At 40.1% G+C, this 20792-nt stretch overlaps 1 protein-coding gene across 1 annotated transcript in view; it reads right to left on the minus strand.

The window, feature by feature from the left end:
- MYO5C (myosin VC) overlaps positions 1-20176 on the minus strand; it is a 33080-nt gene extending 12904 nt beyond the window's left edge. The window contains exons 1-25 of the mRNA XM_088063260.1: positions 19928-20176; positions 17266-17376; positions 16263-16428; positions 15848-15992; positions 15285-15441; positions 14612-14755; positions 13622-13703; positions 12940-13047; positions 12305-12411; positions 11405-11670; positions 10904-10985; positions 10404-10544; positions 9616-9741; positions 8929-9012; positions 7937-8071; positions 7504-7601; positions 5941-6027; positions 5745-5856; positions 4620-4831; positions 3829-3994; positions 3333-3479; positions 2611-2775; positions 2293-2386; positions 1670-1733; positions 313-493 (exon numbers count right to left, since the gene is read on the minus strand). Of these exons, the coding sequence (XP_087919386.1) occupies positions 313-493; positions 1670-1733; positions 2293-2386; positions 2611-2775; positions 3333-3479; positions 3829-3994; positions 4620-4831; positions 5745-5856; positions 5941-6027; positions 7504-7601; positions 7937-8071; positions 8929-9012; positions 9616-9741; positions 10404-10544; positions 10904-10985; positions 11405-11670; positions 12305-12411; positions 12940-13047; positions 13622-13703; positions 14612-14755; positions 15285-15441; positions 15848-15992; positions 16263-16428; positions 17266-17376; positions 19928-20176 (3429 nt within the window). The remainder of the gene's footprint in view (positions 1-312; positions 494-1669; positions 1734-2292; positions 2387-2610; positions 2776-3332; positions 3480-3828; positions 3995-4619; positions 4832-5744; positions 5857-5940; positions 6028-7503; positions 7602-7936; positions 8072-8928; positions 9013-9615; positions 9742-10403; positions 10545-10903; positions 10986-11404; positions 11671-12304; positions 12412-12939; positions 13048-13621; positions 13704-14611; positions 14756-15284; positions 15442-15847; positions 15993-16262; positions 16429-17265; positions 17377-19927) is intronic.
- Positions 20177-20792: the final 616 nt, after the last annotated feature.

Here is a 20792-nt window from a genome sequence, read left to right on the forward strand (position 1 = left end):
TATATGAAAAATCCCCTGAGAAACTAATACTTTCTGAGAAAAAGGAAGGAAAAAAACCTCTATATTTAAATTTATAAATATTCAAGTACAATTACTCTTGAAAACATGCACTTCTGTGAGCAGTAACTTGCACTGTCTACATGAAAACAATGCAATATAGCAATGTATCAAATACAGCTTATTAACTACAGCTTCTTCTAAAAATGGACTGGAAATAAATAAATTAGTGAAGGAAATCTTGAAACAAAACATGCACATTCTCCACTTGCTTTATCTAGCAAAGACTCCAAACTTAAATGCGTCATGCTGCACCTGTGCTTGTTTTGTAAGCTGTCCTACTTCCATTTTCAAGCCATCCTGAATGATAATTTCTTGCTGAATTTGTTGCTGCAGCTGAGTTTTTTCTTCTTTCAGAATCTTAATTTCTCCCTTGAGCAATTCAATCTCCTTTTCATAGTCCTGCTTCTGGTTTTGGAAATTTTTCTCAAGTATCCTAAAGAACACAATAAAAAGGTAATTTTATTCATCTACATTGGTAAGTGAAGAAGTGGGCTTTGTTTTAGCTTTAATTTGAAGGACATGCTTTGTTGAAGAGCACCTAAATGAAGTATAATTACTTGAAAATGCTATCCTACATCCTCAGAACCCACCCATATAATGGATGATAATGGGAGGAGAACATTCCTGTATTTCCTTACAGATACCATAATGAAACTGGGATGAAATTCAAGGCAAAAGTGAGTTTCTTCCACTCAAGGTCCATTCTCTAACTCTCTGTGTTAGCCACTGAGCAGCTTTCTGCTACACTCATGGCCACAGTCAGCACTGAAGAAGGACTCGGCAAAAGGAAGCCCTGTGTCCTTCTCAGCAGAACATTGCAGGAAAATTTCCATTTTCCACCAGTCCCAGCATCATGCAGATAATGAGCAAAGCAGAAAAAAACTATCAGAAGAAGTCCTCTTAATATAGTCTGAAGTTATTGGCAGCTGAAGTCAGGCTGAGCTGGAGCACCACAGAGCTTCCAGCCCTCAGGAGCAGTAACTGATTGCTCTCTTCACACTTCACAGAACAGCATTTCTCTGGCACTCAGGGTTCTCTGTCTTGTACTGGAAAAAAGTTATTGGGAAATAAACACTTGATCCGAGAGAAGCATGCTGAAATCAATAGCCATTTGTTGATAAATGACAATATATTTACTGCACATTAAATACCTAAGGGGGGGAAAAAAAGTTCTTTCCTTTATATTTTTAATGGAATGTCCTTTACAAACACCTTTCCCTCACACTGAATCTTTCAATTCTGTCCTTTCATATTCACTTCACAGGAGTTCTGACTGGTGTAGCCATCAGCTGCTCTTCCACTCCTGACCAAATTCTGAGGACACCTCCGAAGAAACCACTATGATCAGAGTTGCCTTTCAGTTCTCAGAGACACGTGGAAAGACAGCAAAAGCAAGAACAGTCTCATTTCCTGCATATGACTCACCCATAAACAAAAATGTGCTTTTCCTAAACTCTGCATGAAGCACTTCAGTACCAGCATTAATGCCCAAGAACATGGACAGATTCATAAATGATGTCAGCATAATATATTTGCAGAAGGAGAAAGAAAGGTAGGGAAAGAGAAAAAACAAATGCTGTTTCTAAGAAATAAAATTCAGGTTACATACATTCGCTGGTTTTCTTCTTTTTGTACATCATTGAAGAGTTGCTGTGTGAGGTCATCCATTTTCTCTGTCAAAAAATATTTTAATATTTCAAAGACCTTCATGCAATTGTGTGTATTTATTAAAAAAACATGACCACAGTGAGTTTTGTTTTAATCAGGAATCCTTGATATATTCTGAGGCTAAAATTACTCTCTCAAGTGCCAAAAATTATCACAGTACATTTTACAAGTAATGCTATAGAAACAAAAGGATTCTGAAGCACAAAATTGTGCAATTATTAATCTAAAATATACTTGATCTCATGTGCTGCCTGTGTCCTTTGAAATTAGATTCCTAAAAATAGAGTATTAAAGGAAGCAAGGGTGAAGCTACACTTTGAAGGAATACATGTGTATGAAAAAGGAAACAGGAGAGTTTTGAAAGAACAAATTTAATTTAACTATTAAATAAAAAGAATTTGCACACTTGTGCTACACATTCTAAGCAGGAAAAGGGCCAGCTCTCAATTTACTACAATTTCAGAATTTATACTGCATTTATTAAAACAAAAAATAATTTACTTTTGCTGAAAACCAGACTTTACCACACTATAACTCCTTTGAAACTCCCTTTAGTTATTGTACCTTTCATTTCCTCAGTTTTTTCTTGGAGTTTTATTTCCAAGGTCTCCTTCTGTTCTTGTAATTCTTTATTCTGATTCTCAAGTTTTAAGATTTTCTGTACACACAAAAAGTAAGTAAAATATACAAATTACAAAGGAGGAGGAAATAGGTCACAGAAGATCTTACATTTTAAGAAGCAAATATGGACTCTTCCTTCCCTGCTGCCTCTCCCCAAAAGAGTATAGTTACTTAAAAACTCTCAGAACACACATTTGATAAATCCAGTAACTGAAAACATTATTTAAAAATAAAAGCACACAGACGGCAGTTAAAATTTACCTGCTCACTGTCCTCTTTATATTTTTTCCCTTTCTCTTCATATGTTCTCTTTTGAGTAGTCAATTTTTCGAGTTCTGATTCAAGTTTCTGAATTGTATCCACATCATTCATATGAGCTGAAGCCAGACTGGTCAATCGTTCCAGCAAACCATGATTTTCTCTACTCTACAATCAGCAGGACAGGATAAAAGAAAACAGAAAAATGCACTGAAACTGTTCCATAGAATTTTAAAGGGAGCACCTGACCTACTTCTGCTCACCATCCCATATCAGTCATGATTATTTCAACCCAGGACTGTTTCCATCAATTAGATTAAAACTACCATTTTAAAGACTATTTGGCTGGAATGGCTCTCAGTAAGCTGCAAAATAAACATAATGTTGAGCTCCACAAAGTTACAAAACATGTCACACCAGAGCAGTATCTCACACATCCTCCATCCCAACACAAACAACCCCATCCAGAGACTGGATGGACTCAAGAAACAGTAAAAAAAACCAAAAAGGTAATTGCAGACTCTTTCATTTGCATAATTAACCCAAAAATACAAGGAAACCCTAGATGATTATTTCTACCCTGGGAGCAGTAAGTCTGTAAGTAAGTTTATTGTAAAGGACCGTAAGCCTTACATATTCTCCTGTCTTCTCAATTCAACACCTTTGACTATAGCAGATATGAGAAAACAATTAGAACAAATCAGCAGCTGACTGCTTCCCCTCACCTGTTCTTCTATCTTTTTCTGCAGTTGCTGAACTCTGTATGAAAGCTGGATATTCAGCACAAAGCGCCGAATGTTCTGGAACCGGCGCCTGGCAAGCCACGCACGGGCATACTTCTGGAGGATCACAGCCTTCTGCTCCTCACGCATCTTTAAAAGGAAGTATTAACATCTGCCTGTAATTAGCACAATCCACATCAATTACAGCAGTCTGTGAGCCTACACACACCGGTGAGGATAATGCATCCCATGGAAATATCAAAACACTGAAATATCCAGGCTGCAGAAACCTTTGAGGCACTGCAGTGATCACAGCATGTGGTCTGCATCCAGCATAAACCAGACAGAGACCTTGCTAAAAAACCAGAAAAACAGCTGAAGATAGGAGAACCAGACAGGCAAAAGGTAAAGTATTAGGGATAATTGCCATTGTGTTCATCTCTTTTACAGAGCACGAGTTGTTTCCAGTTACTGAAATAAGAATTTTGATAGGCTGTACCTTCCGATACTTTTTTCTTGCTAGAAATCCTCTTGTGTAAGCTTGTATTGTTACAGCGGCCACATGGATGAGCTGGCAAAGCCTACGGACCAGGTAACCCCGACAGTATTTCTGAATAATTATAGCTGCCCATGTTTGCTTCAGATTTCTTGCAGTTATAGCTTGCCTTAATTCAAAAGACAAGAAAATTTACTTTAGTCACATTTGATTTCTCATGCTCATTGCATTGGTCGATCAAACTACAAACACACACACAAGAAGGAGAAGATATCAAGAACAGGCATCCATTATCAACAACAGAGCTCGTTCTTCAACCAAAGTGAAAAAGAGGGAGTTACCCACAACTTTCAAGTGTGTCCACAAGCATTTGTTCTGATGGTCTCTTTATTAAAACCTCCAAGCCTACACAGGGCCATTTTTCAGTCTGCTTTGAGAATGCCTGGTGCACTTTCTTTGCAGTGATTTGTCCACACTAATTTGTACACCCCTGATTTCTTCTCTGGCTCTGAAGCTCAGCAGAAAGCCCAGCTGGGACATCTATTATCAGCTAAGGACTGAGCTCACAGGCAGAGTGGCCACTGGGGAATCTGGCAGACACCACTGGAAACTACTGGCACAATTTTTCATACCGGCTGAGTAACTTGAACACGTTCAAGTTCATAATTACAATCAACAGGAAATGGAAATACAACCTGAATTGCTCTTCCATAAAAACTACACTTGGGCATTAGGAGGCCCTCCTGTGTGCCCTCAGACACGCCAGGAGCAGGCTGAGGGAGCAGGCAGAGTACCTCACGGTGCGCTGCCCGCGGAAGTACTGCTGCACAGTGAGCGCTGCTCTCCTCATGCTCAGGAACCTCCTCCGCTGCAGCCAGCCCCGCACACGCTTCTGGATCAGGATGCACGCCTGTCTCAGCTTGTCTGAGCGCAGCTTCTCTAAGTAAGCAACCTGTCCCGCTCTGAAAAAAATTTTTGTTCTCCCAAACTGATACTGGTTATGATCCTGGAAAGAGAAAATAGTAGATATATTAAGTTTTTAGTTTATTTTTGTAGACCAGATATTCTCTTCCTTTTGCAAATTGTCACTTCAGGCAAGCTCTGCTTCAAGACATGATCTTCCTAAACGAGAATAGCTTCTCTGCCTGCTTTGCAGATAGAATAGGTAGGGGGGAAAACCACTTAGCAGGAAAGACACAGAGAACTACATCAAAAGTTGTACACTCGTGACCTAAAATTAAAGGGAGGCTCTGGATTTATCATCAAGGCCTTAAAAGCAACCTCTTCACCTGCTCCTCCAAGTCTGGTTCCATGGGCTCAGCAGTACCTTTTGATGCAGGCTTCTAGCCTGGAAGCAGTGAGCTGTGTGAGCAAAAACTCAAAGTGAGGCTGCTTTTAAGTTCCAGCTCTCCCCTTTGGCCTGTGCCAGAGCTACTCAGCAAGTGTGCCTGTGTTTGGAGTCCCACACCCCAAATCTGAACCCACTCCTGGTGTGCTGACCTGACTGGGACCAGCCTCACTACCACAGGCTCCTCTAACAAATAGAAGCAATGTGCAAAATAGCAAATTTTTGAACAGCTCTCCAACATGCTGCATTCCACCGTCAAAATCCCTCTTGTGCTTGTAATACTTAACAAATGTACACCATTTACTGTTTACTGGTTTATAAATACAGCATAGCTTCCATTTTGCAAGTAACAATATTAAGCACAGAGTGGTTAAGTTCTCTGTCTACATCATGATTGTCAAAGCACAAGGTTACTGACCCACAAGCCTGTGTGCAACACAGTAAATCAGGAAAAACAGTAATAATGTAAACACCTTTCCTGTCTGAGGAGAGATACTACCCATGGCAAAAGAGACCTTTTATTTCTAATAGATGCTGTAATACATCTATTGGTTGGTGCAGACAAACCAACCTGGATCAGCCGTTGCAAAACAATCTTGCAAATCTGTTTCTTGTCATTTATGGAGAGCTCCTGCTGTGTCATAAGAATGCTGTAACGGCTGAAAAACTCAATGTATGTCCACCTGGAAAATTAGAAGTCAACAAATTAATTTAATTTCGACAACCAGGTATTTTTTTGGCACAGGGAAGGTCACTGCTATCCCTACCTGGACGGGTAGCTCTGCGCACTAATCCGAATAGTTTCCAAAACACCACATGCTCGCAGCTGCTGAGCAACTCTTTTGGAATCAAACCTAAAAGAAAAGCAGTGTTATGGTTTACATTTCTGCTGGGTTTGGCATGCTGTAATAATTAAAACCATTCTACCAACTGGGTTTGTATGTCTGCTCATAGGACACAAAGCTCTCTGCTTCCTATATAGTGTCTTACTCCATATCACATACAAAAAGATAAATAAATACAAAAATCTGGGCTTTCTGTTTCTTTCTCAAAACCAAAGGAACACTGTATTTATTTCTCTCATTAAAATTCCTATTTCCTTTCAGTATTAACTGTGCCAGTTCATAGCAGCAAGTGGTAAAGAATAGCTCCAATCTTAACACAAAACATACAGAGAAATAAACCCCTTCAGGAACGCACTAGGAAGAATCTCCTCAGGTATTCTTTAGCCCATTCATTATGAATAAACCAGGGTTTGCTCATTAATACCTGGATTCAAAATTACAAACACAAGGCATGGAAAGGCCCTTTCCTGTTCTGGACAGAGCTGATATGTCCACAGAGCACACCACCAGTGTCAATTCAGTACCAGCCAACAGACCCCTGTGTCTGGCAGATGACCTACAGTGTTCTTTCAGAGGTTTATGGTGCACTTTTCTAGTCTAATTCTGACATATTTTTACATTATCCAAGCCATTTCTGCCCTCACTGCAGAATCACGAGAGCTCACTGCAGTGACAGTGATATAATATCATCAGTAACGACTTTTGCATAGAAAGATTTTGTCTGGCTACAAGAAAATGAACTAACACACTTAAAAGATTTAATTTAGAATCAAAGCTGGCCTCTTCCCTCCTACTCATTTACGATAAAGGCTTTAATTTTATTTGTCAGTGCACTGCCTGCCAGCTGGAATCTGTGGAAGACACCAGAGTGCTTCCACAGGTCCGCCCACAGAAGACACCAACAGCTGCACCAAAGTCACTCCTACTCACAGGTTAGTGGTTATCAATCATAGGAATTATGAAAATTGTCTGTCACTTATGACTGCATTAAAACATAAAAATTACATAAAAATTGGGGAAAAATCTGGGGCTGTGTTCAACACTGTTCACGGCTTTTCTGACTTCTAAAGCTCTTTTAAATATTTCTGCAGACAAAAGGGAATTTGACAAAGAAAATGGCAGAGGTTTTTATTCTCTAAATATGAATTGGGGTTAATCTATACTGCATAAGGACAACACACCTATACAAAATATTCATCAGTTTAAACCAAAGGAGGACAACCTTTACCCTAAAAATGTTCTGGTAAATACAAAAACACTAGTATCCAACTTGAAAAATATTAGGTTAAAGGATTTTTAAGGTAACAATAATGATACCTAAATATTCCATTTTTGTAAGAAGAAAATATTTTTTTTCAAATTCAGCTCTCTGGAAAGGAAAACCACGCTCTGCATGGGAAGTTTCTCAACAATAAGAATTTAGCTTGCTGACACACCACTAGAGTGATACAGAAAACCACAACTGAGCACAACTAACATACTTACTCAAAAGGCAATTTCTCATCGTTTGGCTTTATGCATCTCACATAATGAGGAGTGGTTGCATTGAGTGTCACCATAAGTAAAGACAAAGAATTCCGGAACTAGAAAACACCAGACATAAGAGTTTTGCTAATGAAACATTTCCAGTAAAAAGTCAAATCTTAGTCTTTTAATTATTTGATAGGTTTTGGCTGGACACTGAGAGATAGGATTTAGATCTTACATGTGGGAAATTGAAGACTGTGGCTGTACTAAACAGCCTCCTATATACAAAATAAACACACCTACTTATAGCCAGACCTGGAGCACTGCTCTGTGTCCCCTGCTGTCCTGGAAACTGGACAGTCCCCCATGAACAGTGACAGAATCCAGTCTCAGACTGCCCAGCATTTCCCAGAAAGTACAAACAACACAGAACAGCAGCTTTGTGCGGTACCTTACTGCCCACAGTCATCCGGAGCTGTTTGTTGGGTGATTTCAGAACAGGTCTGGCAGATTTGATGTTTATAGCTGAACTGAAAGGTGAAGCTGACACTGGACTGTCTTGAAAAAAATTTGCACACAGATGAAACTAAAAGTGTGGTGAAAGAACCAGAGTTAAACACTGTGTAACTGCAGCATCATTTTAATCAAAATTAGATTTACTATGATGTAAAATGCAAACCCCATAATACTTAGGCCAGGCATTGCAGGATTTTAAACTGGGTATTTAAGCCACAAACAATAATTGAAAAAAGAGTTGCAATGATTCCGAGTCTATTGTGAAGCACTTACACATTTCACACACAAAACTCAACATCTGTGAGAGCAGCCTGCAAAAGCTATTTCAATATAAGCAAATACAGACAAATACAGAGCAGAACTAAAAATAAGAGCACTTAAGGCTGTATTTTCACAATATGCAATTAAAATTAAGAATATATTTTCAGGTCAGATGAATTTAGCTTCTTAAGAGTAATCCTGAAGTCTCAAGGCTCTGGACTTCAAAGGGACAAGCAGATGGGAAGGGACAGGCACACATAAGACACCTGATGTTTCCTTTGCCCTGGCATTTTCTTAACCTCTTTTGAAGAACAAACAAAGGCAGTTGTTAATGATAAACCACCTATCAAAGCTGCGTGTAATGACTGCAGAAAAAAAAAGTCTTCAGTTGTAAGGATTACAAAATGCTCTTGAAGGGAGAGATTAAGAAAAAATCCCAATATAACAAGCATAGAAAATGCACATATATGAAGGAAGTTGAACTGTGTTTTTTCATCTTGTGTATTATTTGATGTTAAAAATATACACTTGTACAATATGGATAAAATTAACTTAGTCAACCTATTAAAAATCTTTGTATCAGAACAAAGATTTTAAAATCAGATCTGAATTCATTCCAGTAAAATTAGGTATTCAGAAAATTAATCATTACTGTTTGACACAAACCTTGCTCTCTTTCAAGATTTCAATCAATACTTCATGTACTGTATCTCTGTTTTTTTCCAGAAATCCTTCACATTTATATTCTACCTGTGCAAACAGGTGAAATCATTAACTCTTCAGCAACACATAAACAAACAGTTGGCAAAACAATAGTTTTTACTCTCCCAGCTGTGGTGGCCAAGAGCTGTTTATTAATCTCAAACATGATGGCTGAAACTCTGCTTTTCCCAGTTCCATTCTCTCGAGGTTACATACATGCATCCTGCAAATTTAGGAGCAGGACAAACTGACAGAATCTAAATCCTTCTGCCTTCATTAGGAACTTCTTTCCTCCTTTCTACATTATTCTATAATTTCAAATCAAAACACCAAAAAGGAATACTACATCTGAAATGTAAATAACTGAGACTGAAAGGTGTATGAGCTACAACTCTAACTGTCCTATTTATACATTCTATTATTTTTCTGCTTTTTTATCCTCATGGTTTATTCTTATGCTCTCAAATTCATTATCTTAAGCACTTCTTACATTTAAATGGCATTTTATAGGCTGTATCACCAATAAATAAATAGTGTTATAGAAGTTCCAAACAGGTGTGGTTAATATTTCTTGTTTCCTACATTTGGATTTTTTCTGAATGACCTACTGCTAGAAACATGGGGAACAATACTGGGTTGTTTACACTCTACCTTATCAGCAAAGTGTTGAATGATGAAAGAAGTGTTTGACATCCTTGGCTTTTCAAAGAGCGCGTTTTTATTGACAAAATTATTATATAGCTTCTGAAGCCAGTTTTCATCTTTTCCATGAGGTAGCTGTAAGAACAAGAAGGGAAATCTCTTTAACAAACTCAGCTGGGCTGTTAGAAGCAGCAGAAATGCTGACTGTCAGTGAACAGCTGCTTAAATCCCCTCCAGTGAATTAAAAGTCCTGATAACAACCAGTTTTTGTCTCTTCAGACTCACCAGTGGCTCCCTGAAGCAAATAATTTTTGGAAAGAAGGTTGTATTAATCCACAAAGTTCTGTATCAAAAGTAGTGATTTGTGGACTAACTTGATTTTAAAAATACTGGTGGAAGAGAGTCCTGGAGACTGAGCAGTCCAAATTCCTGCTTGGAGCAAGACTACCAGCAGCAAAGTGCTGCCTGGCCTCCAGTCCAGGCAGGGTAAAGGGATGAGGATCCCACTGCACCCCTGCTCCAGTCCTGCACTGCCCCCACAGGGGTGAACTCCACCTGCTGGCTCACTTCTAGCTAAGCTGAGTTTTAGGTTCTCAATTCTTTAAGAGGAAAACAGAATAAGTAATTTACAGTCAAAATTGCCAATCAGAGTGCAAACATTATTGTTCCTTCTCTGAAGAAAATGTTTCATTTCCCACTAAAAAGGGTAAAATATGGACTACAAGCCCCACTTGTAAAATCAATATAGTTGGGTTTTTTTTGTTTTTTGTTTTTTTAATGAGCAAATATTAAATTACCAAGCATTCTTCATCCAGAAGTTCTAAAATTCCCATTTTAGCTTCAATTAGGTCAATGACAGGCTGGTTGTCGTAAAAGTCTATTAAAGTCCATGGAATGTCTTCCTTCATATATTCTTCTTGTTCAAGTTTAAAGACATGCTGGATTTGCAAAAATTATGAAAACATAAAGAAGGTTACAATTAAGGGAAAATAAATACATATGTATATGTATTTATACGTATATGTATACGTATGTGCATGTGCATAGTTGTTGTATATGTAAGATAGAAAAAAATCTATTTTGGAGTATATTATATATCTGTCTGTAAGAAAATAAACCTGGAAATTTTCATTTATATATATGCACATACCTTTGTTTACATATAAAAATAAAATATTTTTATTTATTACTGGATAGTCACTATCCAGAAATATCCATCACATAAGCACAAATTGCATTTACTAATATCCACCCTGGAGCAAAATAAGATAAAGAACTGTAACAAAAAAGAACATACCAGGTTAAATTGCTGCTGTAGTTTTTCATTAGCATAATTAATACAAAATTGTTCAAAGCTGTTCACATCAAATGTTTCAAATCTGAAATATAATTCAAATAAGAAAAAAATCCTTTGACATCAAAATCAAATGTCAGCATCCGTGAAAGTCTTTGGAACAATCCCAATGTTTCTAAGGTAATTAACTAATGGTAAGACTAATGAAGATGATAAGGAATTTCAAAACTTCTCTAGAAGCTAATGTTGCCAGACACAACAAAGCAAAAAAATACACTGTTAAATCTAAAAGTATCATATCAGAAGTTAAATTTAAACCTCATTCACCAAAAAAATTATGGTATTTATAGTAGCAGAGGATTTCTAGTAATCTGGATGCTCAAGAACTTACATGACCATGACCTTTTAGTAAAACAAACTCCTCCAATCTCATTGCCAGCATAAAAAAGTTCCTTTTTGAACTACTCCAAAGAAAAGCCACTCCATTTCCAGAGACATTCTTACCCATAAATATCCAAAACACCAATGAAAGTGTGTTGCTTGCCAGAGAACTGCAGAGCTTGGTTAATTCTTTCCACAATGAAGTCAAATAAATGAGAGTAGATCTTCTTTGCCAGAGCATCCCTGGCGTTGACAGCCTGGGCCCTTGTCATTGGCTTTATCACCGTCTCCGAGGTGGTGACAATCTTTCGGTGGCACAACCACCGGCACATTTTGTCACAGTTTACCTCCAGAAGCTCACAGAATATGCTGAGATGTTTATCCTCCATCTTTAAAGATCAATAAATATTATTAGGGCACACTTTATTCTTTAGCTGTTGTCTAGACAGTGAAATCCTTGTGCTGCTGACACCAAATTATGATTTTTATTTTTAGATAGGAGAGGGGCTGTGTTTTTACCTCTTCATGTGGCAAAAGAGCAAGATGAGGTAAAGCAAATAATACTGGATAGAACTCCTGATTCAGGAGAGAAAAGCTTGGACTGGATGAGATGTTTCGGATTAAGACGCTGAAAGAAAGTTACTTTAGTCTATTTTTAGGTGTTGCCTTTTAGACTTGCATAGCTTGCTGGGACACATTCTGAGCAGCTTTGACTATGCTCTGCTTCCTGCATCCTGCAGAGAGCTCCAAAATGGATTTTCCAGCAGCTGTGGATCAATTGGATACGGGGTACTCTTAGCCACATTTTGCCTTTTGTTAAGACTTTCTGAACCCGGGCACAGAAGAGCATCGGTGTGAACACTTGCTGTGATTCCACACAGATGGAGATGGAGAAATCAATCAAGTTTAGTGCACCAGATTTAATGCTGCTCTGAGCCCCAGATATGAGAGAAACTATTGCTAAAGCACTTCTGGCATAAATAGAAGAGAAAATGTTGGTGTCTGAATGAGCTGCTTCCTTACACTGATGGATGATCTTTCATCTCCAACAGCTGCTATTTCCACATTGCCCAAGTGCAGGATTGCTGCCAGCATTTTAAAAACATCCATCTGAAAATCCCCCTTCAGACCTAAAAAAACATTCCTTGATTATTTGAAATATGCAGAAACAGTACAATTAATTAAAGTAGAACAATGCTGGGTTACTTGCTTTGTTGTGCAGCCAAGAATTGTACAGCATCTCTGCAGAGCACGATGCAAATCCTTGGTTCTGCCAATTTTCTGCCTGTCTGATCCGATGATAGATTGGGCAAAACTTCCTCGTACCTCCCCAAGTGCCAGCTCAAGTCTGATTTAGCTTTTACAAAAGATTTTACAGGGGCAAAGAGGCTTCCAATTCCACTTCTGTCACAGCATGTTAGTTTATGGGCCAGGAAGACTCCAGCCCTCAATGCTTCTGACCAGTAACAATTAACACCAATTGCTAATTGTTCCTGCCCAGCACTTGAAAACAGACCAACACCACGACGGACAAGCTATGAAATAAACTGTTTAGGTAATTACTACCAACGTTTGGGTATTTCAGAAACAATCCACCTTTGCCCATTTCAGGAAAAAAAAAAATAAATTCTACTGAAAATGTATCCCCAAGAATTTACCCAGTAAGGAAAATGTCTTCTGCGTCTCCAGCATATTGGCTCTGTCATCAACCCCCTCTATTACAGTGCTGCCACCCATGCGTGTGTAGTTAAATTCCTCTGCATTTCCTGTAGAAAAGAAGCAAATCTTGTAATTCTGCAGAAATTAGGGGAGAGCCACTTGTTAAAACTTTTATAACACAAAAAAATTAAAGATGCTGTCAGATGACATTTCAGTGATGAGCTGGAGGCCCTTTTTTTTCTGAAGGAAATCCATGAGCCCAACCCAGTGAAACTGACACAAGTTCATATTTATAATTCCTAGATATCTTAATAGTCCATCTAATAAACAAACTGGAATGGAGACTGAGTAAACATATACCTAGATTCTGCTTCCCACAGCTTCTCTGTAGATAAATGAATCCAGCCCCTAAGCTGACATGGCATCTGTCACTACAGAAAGTATGAGAATAAGATTTCCAAAGACACTCAGGTACTTGATTGTGCACTATTTGAGTTACCAGGGAGTTGCTACCAAGTCCAAAACCAGCAGGATTAACAGCTAAGTGACTTAAAAATACAGGTTCTGTTTTAAGGCTGTGAGATTTATGCTGTAATGCACTAAACATCCTAGCACTTGAAAACCCAGCCTTAAAATGCTGCACTGCAAAAGCAAAGAGCAGGTTATTTTCTTGAGACCTACCCAATTTAAGATGTGCATATTCAGGTTGCGTAGCAGATGCACACAACTGATAAAATATATGGTAGTTCCTTTCATTTTCTGACTGTAAAATAAAGCAAAGAGCAACATCACAGAAAAAAATAATTAACAACACAGTGAAGAAACAAACTGAAAACCACTTGATATTCAAACACTATTGTAAAGTGATAATGACAACTGAAGGCTAAATTCTGCTCCAACACAGGTTAGCAAAGAAATTGCTTATTATTAAAATGGCACATCTTAGCTAGAGCTTTGAAAGGAATACAGTCAAGGATACTTTATTTCCGCTGCCAATATGCAGAGTTCTTTCCCCAAGGATGTTAATAATTTCTTCAGCTTGAACAACCATCTACTAATAAGAACCGCGAAATACTGCAATAAAAAATGTGTAGGAGTGTCAGCTGAAACACTGCCCTGTGGGAACTCAAAAAACTCTCCACCATCCTTCAGGGCAGAAGATATACAGAATTATTTTACAGTGAGTACACTGAAAAATTATAATACTACTAAAAAAGAAACCTTTGTAAAAACCGTTTTATAAAATTAAATACCTTCTTTAGTATAGTACCACAATTAAACCACAACATTGTAGTGAGTCACACGAAATAAGCCCTGGCCTTATAAATTTTCAGCCATTTTTTCTACTGAGACTCTTTTTGCCCTGTATATGCTGTTCCTCTCCAGGTGCAATTGGCCTCTGTTACTGTTGTAACCAAAAGTTACAGATTTCTCAAAGATTTCTTGCACTAATCTCAGGGAATTGTCCCTGAGAAGCATTCTTCACTAAACATAAGGAAGAACATGGAATAAAGTAATTTATCAAAAATAATATTAGCTTCTGTTAAAAAATAAATCAAATGTTGCTTGGATACACTGTTCAGAACTTCACAAAATATTGTCTTTACAGAACTAGTGTAGTGCTTCAGGAGCTATACTGACACTGACTATTTTAGACTTTATTTTACCCACCTGAAATACAACTCTGGATTTCTCAAGGAGGTATGTTCTCATGTTAGCTCCAATGATTTGGTAACCCCGATCAAAACTGATTTCAGTGTATTTTCCAAATCGACTGCTGTTATCATTCCGGGTGGTTTTTGCATTTCCCACAGCCTACAGAAATTATAAACTTTTACAATTTGATTTACTCATGTTTCTCATAAGAAGAACTTAGTCAAAACTTGAGTCAACTACAAATCTCTAAAATCAAAGGTGCTCAGGGATCAATCTCAGCACTGAACTGTGTTACTTAAATTTTGAAGCCCAGAATTGAAGACAAGCCTCAAGTCAAGTAGTATAATGCTACATAAACTGACAATTAGACAAAGTATGCTCTTCCACCAGAAGGATCCAATTAATAAAACCAAACTTGTTCAATATTGTTATATCATCATCTAATTAAGTGGTCCAACAGCACTCTGGAGACAAACTAGCACCTCCACAGGGCCACTGGTAAATCAGACAGGAGCGGGTGCTCCCGAGGCTCTTTCCATCAGCAACATCCAGAGGCTGAACTTTCTAATTTAGGTACCTAACTCAGACAGATAAAGCATCCCTAAAGATTTCAAACAAAATTTTCCAGAAGCTCTCAGAATTCTTCCCTTGATGAGTACAGACTTGACAGACACTCTCCAAAACTTACCTCTGTTATTGGATTGGATGCCAATACTTTATCCTCCACGTGTGCATTGCCGCTTGACTTACTCACAGTGGCAAAGTATCTCATAGTATACCTTGCAGACACAGTCTTTCCAGCTCCTGATTCTCCACTGACTATAATAGACTGATTTTTGTTATTTCTAAAACCAAATAATCAGACAGTTCATGTCAGACATGTCTAAAGTGCACGTATAAGTGTAGGAGTTACACATATGAAACAATGTTTGAAATCCCAGCTGTGCCCAACTCTCATATACCAGTTCCATCCTTCATCCATTCTTCTCTTACTCCTCTTCAGCTGTAACCTCTAGGTTGATGTCACTGCTGTTCACTAAGTCAGTGTTTTACCCTTCATCAAGAATGAAAATAGTTCTGTGTTCTAGAATTTCCTCAGCTGGTTAAGGAATCCCTTCTCCTCTAATTAAGCTCTATCTTCAAATGTATTCCTAATAGCCAGTGGCACATACAGTAAAATTAAGTGACAATTAACACTGACTGCCTCTAGACTTGAAGTGTTATTTATGGACATTAAATAACATACTGAACCTTGCCATTTGCTTGTATGCTTCTTCTGCCACAGCAAATATGTGTGGATCCATGTCCCCCATGTTTTGCCCACTGTATGCATGGATAATGGCATCTCCATATATTGGCAGCTGCTTGTAGGGGTTTATTGCAACCAGAATTATTCCTACAGCCAAGTGTACAAAAGAAAAGTAAAACACAGGTTAGTTATATGGAATGCCTGTTTTTGGCATCAACAGTTGCAATAATACAAAGTAGCAATTTTCTAGGTAGCAGATGCTGATGAGCAAACAAGTCTATACTCACATACAAAACCAGTTAACATTAGTTAAAATACATTTCAGGAAAACATTACACACATCATGTTGCAAACAAAATCAAGATTAATACTTCTTTAAAAATATTTTTTAAGACCTCTACATTTCACTTAGCTTACCACTATATGTGTAGATAAGCTTGGACTCCACAAAACGAATTTTAAGGTTGTGTAGAACAGCTGGTTCATGGAGATAACTGAGTGCAGTGAGATCATTTTCACCAACAAGTATGTCAGGATTTCGTAGTGGTGGCAAAGCAGCCAGATCAACAGGGTAACTCAGCTCCTGTCAACAAAAATTACTTGAAATGTCATAAAATGCATTATGTCTGCATTAGTACAAATCTTCTATCTTTACATGAAGTTACAGAGCTGATGCAGCCCTGTCTGATCTTCGATTTCATTGATTCCATACATCCCACTGAACTTGGGAGAACTAGAGCTGTTTGTTGCTTATGAAAAAGAAAGCCTCATTCTCTTTATTTACAATGTTTTGTATTGAAATCTGTAAAAATGGAACATGCTTAGCTCTCTAAAGACAGGCATATTTCAAGTACAGTTGAGAATAATAGAACAGCTGCAATTGAATGAAAGTAAAGACCTGGTCAGAACTCAGGTCAGCTCTATAACTACCCTTACAATTCCTCAGTTTTCTTTACAGAAAGTTTAAATCTCACTTCTGTTTCTTTCAACAAATCCATTTAATCATACCTTTAATACTTGTCTTTATGGAACAGGAATGCAGAAATACAGAAATGCTTTCCAAGTATTAAATACGTAAAGAACTTGGATACTATAATTAACAGATCTTGCACAAAACAACAAAAAAAGCAACAGCTGGCTCTGAGAGAGAACTATGCCTGCCCTGCACTTCAGATTTTTACTGCAATTTAGGATGAGTTTCGGGCTTGTTTCCAAAGCGATCTTTGAGGTCTGTTCTCCATACTAATGTAAACAGGCAGTGGAACTGCACTCATATTTTTGGGCAGCAGATGTGTACTGTACCAATTTCAATATGTTGAAAAGGGGAAATATGTTATTTAGATCCCATAATGGTGAGTCTTATGTTTCTACATAAACATATCTCAGCAAATGCTACAATAATTCAGGTTTTTCTCCTTACAGTTCCATCTTCTAATTGCACATGGAGAAAACGGTCTCCAGCTTTGTAGTTTTTTGTGATTTCTGCAGACTGCCAAACTTCTTCCTTATCGGGGATCCAAACTCTATTGTACTGTCACAGAAAAACAAGACAATAGTTAGCTTAGTTACTATTATAATACCAGGCTAGCATTAAAAATACCTTTCAAACATCAAGTGCAACCCAGCCTGAGGACTTTTGGGGATTATTATTAGCTCTGTACAGCAGGATATATTTTTTGTGGTTTTGCTATTTTTCAGGAAAGAAAAAAAAAAGAAAGCAGACTCATTAATTTCAGACATGCAAATTCTGTTCCTGTTCAGAGCAGAGTCTGCAGAACAACACAGTGTGCAGGAAGGTGAGCAAGGGCCAGGCTCTTCAAATCCTCTAACACTGAACAAAGACTAAAATACCCTTAAGGGAGAGACCTTGTTTCTAGGAGGGTTCAAATAAGCAGGTACCAGAGAAAACATCTAATTTACCAGAATTCAGACCATCAAGTATAGACAATCACTTCCCTGAATTCAAGTACAGGACACTGAACTCAGGATGCATTTTGCCATAGGCACATCCAAGAAAGACTCTGCACAGTTCCCTTTCTTTTAATGGGACTGAAGTGCAACCTCCAAACATCTTTCTCTGCTCTAGGACAAACTTCAAAGACTACTGGCTGGTTTCTTTCTTTACAAGCATCCACTGGCATACTTTAGATCCATCCCAGCAAGGTATCTCTAACCCACTAAAGCATAGATATTTGAGGAAAATATTTGAATGTAAGTTACGCTGTTTGAACCATTTAGTTCTCCTATGCTGAGGTTAAAATGCTGAAGCCAAAACAGCTTCTTTAAATGCTCTGCCTGAGAAGCTATGGGAAACAACATGCCACAAAAGGATATAACACAGCTGGAAACCTCAGTTGGTAGGGAATTACTTTACTGATGTGGAGTGTGTCCTTCTCATCCTGACAGAGTTTGACAAAGCCACATCATCTGTCCCTACTCACACAAGAAACTATAATGTATAGTCTTCCATCATCTTTTTGATTTATAGCCAGAACCCTTCGTTTAATTCCCTCACCCTAGCTATATTCATGGTCAGTTGAAACAAGCTGTTTAAATAAACCTGTGAGAACTGCTGCAGCTGCTTACCTGAAAAATTAACATTAGTCATCATTTCATGGAGTGTGAGCAGATGCACAGATACCTTGGGGACTTGTATTCCCCCCTTCATTTTGGTGCTGCAACTGTTGGTTTTGGCACAAATGACCTTTTTCCACTCTAATTTAGAAGAAGCCTTGGAAGCTCCAGTAGATCCTCAGAACACGAGTGTCTCTGACCCAGGAACCCCACTGAACCATGGTGGGTGTCTACAGAGGTCCCTGCAAACTGCCCTGTACAGCTGTAACTTCCTCAGGTCTGGCTCCCAAGAATCAACACCAGACAATTTAGGGTAGGAGGGACTTGCAAAGGAATGTCCTGTGAGCTAGCCTGTGCAGCTCAGTGACTTCTCCAGCTGAGTTTTCAGTATCTGTAAGGACAGACATGGACCTTTCCGGGGAGCCCCACGCCAGCCTGGTGCCCATCAGGGGATGAACAGCCATGGAAACTCAGCTGCTTCCACAACACCTCTTTGCTGATGCTTTCAGCATGATGGCATTTTTTCACACAATATCCAAAATCACAAAGGCATTTTCTAAACAACCCCAAACCACTGTAATGGCCATGTTTCCACCCCCTTGTTACCAAGGGGACAAAAGTCCAGCTCCACAAGTATTTATTTAATAGCCACATGAAAGACGTGGCTAAATTAGCTTTACATTTGAGTTTTCCATGTTTGTCCAAGTATAAATTGTTATTTGTATCGTTCCTACACTATGCTGATCTCCTCCCGGCTTACAGAAAGCGCTTGTTAAATTGAATTCTTTGTTTGCTGTTATTCTTTGTGAGTTAGAGTATCACCACCAAACAGCCTCAGGGGCACCCAGTGTGCTCCCATGCAAGAAAATGAACTGCACTAGGTCAAGGACGAGAAAGGGAGGGAGAAGAATGTGATAAAAGCATTGATTCTCCAGGAAAGGCCCCTGGAGTTGCAGGAGCCTCCATTGGCAAATGCACCCAGCCTACAGACTTGGCCGTCTCCAAACCCTGCCTCGCAAGTAAACAGACGGGAGTTTGCTCATTTCCGTGTCGGGTTACACCCGCACTCCTTCCCCCTTCACCTGCCTGACATTATTCCCGGGAAACCCGCGTTCGTTCTGCCAGCAGCAGCATTATTCCTGGGAAACCCGCCTTCGTTCTGCCAGCGGCAGCAGGAGCCGCCAGCCCTGCGGCGGCCCCGGGCTCCGTGAGGGCTGCTGCAGCTACAGGCTTATCCCATCACCGACATACCCCTGTCCGTTCTGTTATTTAAAGCTAAGCAAACAAACCATACGTCACAACACTCCGGTGACTACAGGAGAAATGGGAAAAGTTGTGCAAAAGTTTCAGCAGACGCATTAAGGAGGAAGAATCTTTGCTTTAGGGCCGAGCTCTGCCCCACACGTTCAATATTTGCCCAACAGAAAGCGCGGCGCTCCGAGCCCGAGTGCCCAGGGAAGGGCACTTAAACCTTCACGTTGGCAAATCGCTGCCTGGAACAGCGGGACCTGCTCCCGGAGGCCGAGAGTCTCCCAAAAGCAGCGTTCCTTTCCAAGGGAAGCGTCTCCCCACGGTGCTCCCGGTGCGATGTCCCTCACGGGCGGCTCCGCGCTGCGCCCACGGCCCGCGGGCGCACGAAGCGCCGCGGCGGGGCGAGCACGGCCCCTGCTCGCTTCCCCTCGCCCCCTCCTCCTTCCCCAGCCCCCTCCTCCTTCCCCCGCCCCGCTCACCTGCGTGTTGAGGTCGGCCCGCGCCATCGGGGCACCGCCGCAGCGCCGCCGCAGGTCCCGCAGGTGACCGCGGCCCGGCCCCCGCCCCGGGGCGTGGGGAACGGCCCTGCCCCGTTCCCCGGCCCTGCCCCGCTCCCCGGCCAGCCCAGCCCCGCTCCCCGGCCCTGCCCCGCTCCCCGGCCAGCCCAGCCCCGCTCCCCGGCCAGCCCCAGCCCCGCTCCCAGCCCAGCCCCGCTCCGGTGACCGCAGCGCCCGGCAGAGCGGGCAGAGCCGTGCGGGGCAGGTTCCGCGGCCGGCGGGCAGCAGGAGCCCGGCTCTGCCCGTCCAGCCGAGCTGGGCAGCGCTCTCTGTCACCGTCCTGGCACAGCCGCCACCTCCGATACACCTTCAGGGACCGGGAATGATGGACAATGCGGACACTACTGGGAGCAGTTCTGACACAGCAGAGAAAACCAACAGAAACATTAATCACCTCCTTACAAAGCACTGTAAAGCAATTTCTACGACAAGCTCAGAATAAGATGAAAATTAACAACTCTGTGTACGTTTAGTAGGTTTAAAGCGCTAACAGGTGCTAGTTAAACATCCTTTATGAGGAAGACTTGAATAACCCCAGTGCCGTGTTTTAGCAGGTGGATACGTG

The sequence above is a fragment of the Pseudopodoces humilis genome, chromosome 16, assembly GCF_049639895.1.
Source record: "Pseudopodoces humilis isolate 2021_Gansu_Grassland_sample_001 chromosome 16, ASM4963989v1, whole genome shotgun sequence".
NCBI lineage: Eukaryota > Metazoa > Chordata > Aves > Passeriformes > Paridae > Pseudopodoces > Pseudopodoces humilis.